At 45.4% G+C, this 6,873-nt stretch overlaps 1 protein-coding gene across 1 annotated transcript; it reads left to right on the plus strand.

Moving 5' to 3' along the window:
- Nucleotides 1-2,661: 2,661 nt before the first annotated feature.
- On the plus strand, nucleotides 2,662-4,086 carry Il23a (interleukin 23 subunit alpha). The gene is made up of 4 exons (XM_070036446.1): nucleotides 2,662-2,823; nucleotides 3,246-3,347; nucleotides 3,499-3,645; nucleotides 3,758-4,086. Exons 1-4 carry the CDS (start codon nucleotides 2,662-2,664, stop codon nucleotides 3,917-3,919), a joined length of 573 nt encoding a protein of 190 aa, XP_069892547.1. The 3' UTR covers nucleotides 3,920-4,086.
- Nucleotides 4,087-6,873: the final 2,787 nt, after the last annotated feature.

The raw sequence follows: 6,873 nt of genomic DNA on the forward strand, positions 1-6,873 counted from the left end.
ATTAAAAGTAGGAAGAATCTGTGTTCCTGTAACTCATGGCTGCAATCCTAGATACTCAAGAGCCTGATATTTGAGGTTAGAGGAAAAGTCGGTGATACTCTTATCTTCAATGAACCAGCAAAAAAGCCAGAAGTCCAGGTGTGGCTCAAGTGGTAGAATACCAGCCTTGAGCAAAAAAGCTAAGTTACAGTACCAGTGCTCTGAGTTCAAGCTCCGGTACTGGCATAAGTATATAGACATACCCATGTAGAAAGAGATAGGAGAACTGGTATATAAATTAAGATAAACTCCCCAATTTCCCTTTTCTATTTATGTCTATGTAAGGGAAGGTAAACATTTTCCCCAAACCTAAACTAATTTTTTTTGAGATAATGGAGTTTTGTTGTTGTTGTTGTTGTTTGTTTGTTTTTTGTCGGTGGTGGGGCCTGAACTCTGGGCCTGGGCACTGTCTCTGAGCTCTTCAGCTCAAAGCTAGCGCTCTACCACTAGAGCCACGGCACCACTTCTGGCTTTTTCTGATTATGTGGTACTGAGGAATCCAACCCAGGGCCTAATGCATGCCAGGCAAGCACTCTACCACTGAGCCACCTTCCCAGCCCCAGGAGGTTTTATTTTCTTTTAACATTTGCTTTACAGTGGTACCATTATTGTTAGTGCTATAAATAAAATCAAGGTGGAACAGTAGAAAACTTGACTTTGTTTTAGCTGAGTTTAAAGGGATAAGAAGATTTACTTACTCCTAGCACAGGTTAAATTGGGAGAGTGTCCTCAGAGTAGTGAAACTTGTCATTATCATCATTGTCATTATATGAACTAATTCTTTTTATTTTGTTCCCTTTTTTTGGGGATACTGGACCATGAAATCAGGATCAAGGAAGGCTCTTTACCACTTCAGCCAGACCTCTACTTCTGGCTTTTTTGTTGGCCAGGCTGGCTTTCCTGGCCAGGCTGGTTTTGAGCTGTGATCCTCATATCTCAGCCTCCTGAGCAGCTGGGATTACTGGCATGAGCCACCAGTACCTGCAGTACCTGGCTTGAGCTAATTCTTTCTCCTTTTATTTTTTTGGTCAGTCATGAGGCTTGAACTCAGAGCCTGGGCCCTATCCCTGGGCTTTTTGACCCAAAGCTAGCACTCTACCACCTTAGGGCACAGCACCACTTCCAGTTTTCTGGTGGTTAATTGGAAGTAGAAGTCTCATGGGCTTTTCTGCCTGGCTTTGAACTATGATCCTCAGATCTCAACCTCCTGAGTAGCTAGGATTATAGGTGTGAGCCACCAGTGCCCAGCCTGAGCTAATTCTTAACTGCTGGAAATATTATATCCAAAGGGTAGACATCGCAAAACCATAATATTTGAAGCAGAAATTGGCCAGTTTTAAATAGTTCTAAAGGAAAGGAGGCCTCTATGGAGATCAAATTTCTGAGAAGAAAAAAGTCAACTTCTTGATGGCCTCTTTCTGACATTCAAATTATTCTGGAACCCTCCACAGGAGTTGGGGCAGTCCCAGCTTCAGACCACCCAGCACTCCCACACCCAATCTCATGCTCTGAGCTGTTTCAATAGATATTGCATCAGGAGGTGATGAAAGCAACGTCAGTGGATTTTACCCATGGATGCAATAGGCTGAAGGACCAGCCAGGGTCATTGTCACTGTGTGCCTTCAACCGCGTGTAACTCCTGGACTTTCTAGCCATGGGGTAGGAGCTGGTGCTAGAATATCTGAGTTGCACTTCCAGTCCTTGCTTACACTGATATCCTGAAAAAAAAAAAATCATCATCAACTGAATGTCACAGAACCCATGAAACCCATGAAACCTCAGACCACTAAGTGGGTTGAAAAATAGTTCCCCCAAAGTGCTCTCTACAGTGGGACCTGAAGTGATGCAATAATACCATACTTAGTACTTAAATGGCTTCCCAGGTCACAAAGTAGTTGTGTATGTCCATTCTCTCCTGGGACATCTCTGCAGGACCATCCAGTGAAAACAAGTTTCCAATGGAGAAAAGAAGCCCTTGTTCCTAGACAGCAAACATCACATAGGAGCCAACCTTCATTTCAAACTGAGTTCATCATCCTGTGGGGAGACCAGTGACTGCTTCTCTGTTTTGGTTTTTCTTCAGGCAAGAGGAAATGAGGAAATGAGTTTGGGGTGGAGTAGGGGTAAAGCTTGGAGAAGCAAAAAGATCAGAGACATATTATTAAACAGGAGGAAGGAACTTGAGACCATGTTCATTCAAATGTTCTCATTAACTTCCCTGCCCTTTCTATAGCCATTTCAATTCCTGGAGAGCATTACACACAAGTGTCCCATCCTAGGTCCCTAGTCACAGCAATCTCATCATTCTTTCCCCTAGAACTGAGGCTATATACCTGGGCTGTCCACAGAGGGAGATGATGCTGGGAGGGGAATCCCACCTGCTGTGAGTCACCTGAGTGTAAAGGGCGGGCCTTGAGATGCAAGGTCCTTAAAAAGAGCTCTAGTCAGAGAGACAAAGGGAGAAAAACAACGGGAAGCAAGCTCAGAAGCCCTGAACAACGGAGAGAATCACAGCAGAGACAGAACAGAGAGGGAGGCTCAGAGCAAGTGGAAGTGGGTGGAGATTCCACAAAGGTTGTTGCAGGTCACAGAACCAGCCAGATTTGAGAAGCAGGCAACATGATGCTTGAGAACCCAGCTGTGGTGCTGCTGTTGTTGCTGCCCTGGATTGCTCAAGGCCGGGCTGTGCCTGGGGGTGGCAACCCTGCCTGGGACCAGTGTCAGAAGCTTTCACAGAAGATCTGCACATTGGCCTGGAGTGCACATTCACCAGTGGGACACATGGTAAGTGTCAGCCTCTGGGAACCTCTCCAATCCCTCTAAGGCTGCAGGGTTGGGTGGAACTGTGGCCGAAGGCCTCAGGAGATGAGAAAAAGACAGAATTCCTGAGGCAGGCCTAAGAATCCAGTAGGACTCAAAGGTTTTGTGGTGTGTACGTGTGTGCCATTATTAGAGCTTGAACCTCAGGGCCTGGGCACTGTCCCTTAGCTTTTTCTACTCAAGGTTAGGGCTCTATCACTTCAGCCACAGCTCCACTTCTGGCTTTTTGGCCATTAACTGGAGCTAAGAGTCTCACAGATGTTCCTGCAGGAACTATCTTCTAACTGTGATCCTCAGATCTCAGCTTCTTGAGTAGCTAGGTACTGACATCTAGCTTCAAAGGTACTTATCTTCCTTCATTCTTCCCATTCTCCTCTCTATTCTAGGATCTTCTAAGAGAAGAGGAAGATGAAGAGACTACAGATGAAGTCCCCCATATCCAGTGTGGGGATGGCTGTGATCCACAAGGACTCAGGGACAACAGCCAGGTAAATGAGGCTAAAATGAGGCTGGGCCACAAGGCAGTGGAGGCTGAGAATTTGGCTGTACTTCTTGTGACCTAGGAGTGGTGGCTGAGAAGTGGATAGATCTTTGGATGGAGACTATCCATATTCTCTCATTGCTTTCTTCTCCCCCTAGTTCTGCTTGCAAAGGATCCACCAGGGTCTGGTTTTTTATGAGAAGCTTCTGGGCTCCGATATTTTCACAGGGGAACCTTTTCTACTGCCTGATGGTCCTGTAAGGCAGCTTCATGCCTCCCTTTTAGGCCTCAGTCAACTCCTGCCGGTATGAATCAGGGTACTACAAGATTGGGGGTGGGAGGGGGAGAGTGTCAGAGGTAGAGGTTGGAGGGTAAGGATTTAAGAGTCCTTTCTGACCACGTCCTGTGTCTTTTTAGCCTAAGGGTCACCATTGGGAAATTCAGCAGATTCCTATCCCCAGTTCCAGCCAGCCATGGCAGCGCCCCCTTCTCCGCATCAAGATCCTTCGCAGCCTCCAGGCCTTTGTGGCAGTAGCTGCTCGTGTCTTTTCCCATGGAGCAGCAACTCTGAGCCCCTAAAGCAAATAGCTTGAAGGATGACACCCAGACCTCCAAAGCTCAACTATAACAAGATGAAGCTATTAGCTCTGACACATAGGAGCTAATTAACACAAGTTAATTCGTGCACTCATTCTAATAGGATTTATGTGTTGAAAAAATTGCTGACCTGTAAAAAATTGCTTATTTATTATATGGGAAGGGAAATTTTGGTATTATTTATCCTCATAGTTTACTGGGGATTATTTATTTTATTTATAAGGAATTCTACCTTTTTTAAATAAAGATTTATTTATGTCACTCTGATTCTAATTTCATGGTTTGGGAAAGAAAAACAGATGGGAAAATGAGTACTGGTGGCTCATATCTGTAATCCTAGCTACTTAGTAGGCTACTTAGTAGAGGTCTGAGGATCACAGTTCAAAGCTAGCCAACCCCAGGAAAGCATGTGAGACTCTAATCTCCAATGAACTACCAAAAAAGCCAGAAATGGAGTTGTGGCTCAAGTGGAAAGCACTAGCCTTGAGCAGGAAAGCTCAGAGACAGCTTCCTAGCCCTGAGTTCAAACTCCAGGACCAGGACAAAAAAAGAAAGATTACAGCCGGGTACTGGTGGCTCACGCTACTCAGAAGGCTGAGATCTGAGGATTGTGGTTCAAAGGCAGCCTGAGCAGGAAAGTACTCGAGACTCTTCAATTAACCACTCAGAAAACTGGAAATGGCAACTGTGGTTTAAATGGTAGAATGCTAGCCTTGAACTAAAGAGTTCAGGGGTAGGGCCCAGGCCAGAGTTCAAGCCCCATGACTGACAAAAACAAACGACAACAAAAAATAAATATTACAACATGCTTCTCCTACCTCACTTTTTTCTACTTTTCTACTCTTTTTTTGGGGGGGGCGGGGGGGTCCGGTCGTGGGGCTTGAACTCTGGGCCTGGGCGCTGTCCCTCAGCTCTTCAGCTCAAGGCTAGCGCTCTACCACTTGAGCCACAACGCCACTTCCGGCTTTTTTCTTTTTGCTTATGTGGTACTGAGGAATCGAACCCAGGGCCTCATGCATGCAAGGCAAGCGCTCTACCACTGAGCCACCTTCCCAGCCCAAACTTTTCTACTCTTTACCATATAGAATAACTGGAATCTTGCTGGACGCCGGTGGCTCATACTTATAAATCCTGGCTCTTCAGGAGGCTGAGATAGAAGGATTGTTCGAAGCCAACCCAGGCAGATAAATCTAGACTCTCTTATCTCCAATTAACCAGCAAAAAGCTGGAAAGTACAGGTGTGGCTGCACCCTTAAGAAGCTCAGCAAGAGAGCAAGGCCCTGAGTTCTGGCCTGCACACTCATACACACACACACACACACACACTCATACACACACACACATATACACACACACACAATCGTTAGATAGCTGAACAAGCAGAATGGGATTATAAGGAGTTGAAATCAAGAAGTGGGTCACCTATCTTGGGGCTAATTACTTCCTGATCCATGGCCTTCTTCTCTTATTTCTTAGAGCATATCTAGCCAGCTGGGTCACACCTAAAATCCTGGCTACTCAAGGAAGCTGAGATCTGAGTGTAGGGGTTTAAAGTCAACCTGGGCAGGAAAGTCCAGGAGACTCATCTCCAATTAATCACCAAAAAGCTGGAAGTACAGTAGAATGTTGTTAGCCTTGACAAAAGCTCAGGGACAGCACCCAGGCCCTGAGTTCAAGCTCCAGGACTCCCCCACCAAAGCACATCTGGTCAAAGATAACTAATGACTACAGTATCAAAGTAAGAGCTCAGTGTTCTTTTCTCTATTATTCTAATTTTAGTTTATATGCTACCAAAGCAAACACGAGAGCGTGGTTTCAGGCAGGGAGGGTATTCCAGAGAGATGAAAATAAATCCCCTGAGGCAACGGGATTCTCCCTACAGAACATCCGTAGGCCCCTTCAGAAGGAGTGTGGTAGTCAAGAGGAGTTAACTTATCCTGGAAGAAAAAGAGGAGGGGGAGGGGATAGTGATTATTTCCTTTTCTCATCTCCATCATCCTGCTTTGATCATGTGTGGTGATTCAGGCCTGTGATTCCAGCACTCCCTCGGCTGAGGCAGAAGGATTGTGAGTTTAAAGCCAACCAGCATATACGGTGAACTCCAGTGCAGCCTAGGCTGTGTGACAAGACAGTGTCTCAAAAAATAAAAAAGAATAATGAAACATTTAAATATTGTTTTAAAAAGGAGGGAAAGGACAGGGTACCAGTGGCTCAAGCCTATAACCCTAGCTACTCAGGAGGCTGAGATCTGAGGGTCACAGTTTGAAGCCAGCCAGGGTAGGATAGTCCATGAGTCTCTTATCTCCAATTAAGCACAAAAAGAAAAAGAGCCAGAAGTGGAGCTGTGGCTCAAGTGGTAGAGTGCTATCCCTGAGCAAAAAGAGCTCAGAGATAGTAGCCAGGCCCTGTGTTCAAGTCCCAGGACCAGTACCTGGAAAAAAAAAAAAAAAAAGGAGGGGAGGATAAGAAAGAGCAATAGTTAAGGCAATTTGATGAAACTGTATTATATGCATATAAGGAAATGTCACAATGAAACCCTTTTGTGCCATTAATATATGCTAATTTAAAAAAGTGTGGTCCTGGGAATCAGATCCCTAATCATTTTTAGGTCTTGACTTTGTCAACGAGCAGCTGAGTACACTAAGATAGTTAAATAATTCCTTCAGGGCTGGGAAGGTGGCTCAGTGGTAGAGTGCTTGCCTTGCATGCCAGAGGCCCTGGGTTCGATTCCACAGCACTACATAAGCAAAAAGAAAAAAGCCAGAAGTGGCGCTGTGGATCAAGTGGTAGAGCGCTAGCCTTGAGCTGAAGAGCTGAGGGACAGCACCCAGGCCCAGAGTTCAGGCCCTACAACTGGACCAAAAAAAAAAAAATTCCTTCAACTCCAAGAATGAAAAGGGCAGAAGATTGCTCCAAATGGGTAGAGAAGAAATAGG

Source organism: Dipodomys merriami, unplaced genomic scaffold (genome assembly GCF_024711535.1).
Source record: "Dipodomys merriami isolate MVZ:Mamm:240054 unplaced genomic scaffold, mDipMer1.0.p SCAF_10, whole genome shotgun sequence".
NCBI lineage: Eukaryota > Metazoa > Chordata > Mammalia > Rodentia > Heteromyidae > Dipodomys > Dipodomys merriami.

Bases quoted from the DNA above. Each gene is read 5' to 3' on its own strand.
- Il23a (XM_070036446.1), top strand. From the start codon at position 2,662: ATGCTTGAGAACCCAGCTGTGGTGCTGCTGTTGTTGCTGCCCTGGATT. The intron at 3,348-3,498 runs GTAAATGAGGCT...TTCTCCCCCTAG, and splicing joins GACTCAGGGACAACAGCCAG to TTCTGCTTGCAAAGGATCCA. The intron at 3,646-3,757 runs GTATGAATCAGG...GTGTCTTTTTAG, and splicing joins GCCTCAGTCAACTCCTGCCG to CCTAAGGGTCACCATTGGGA.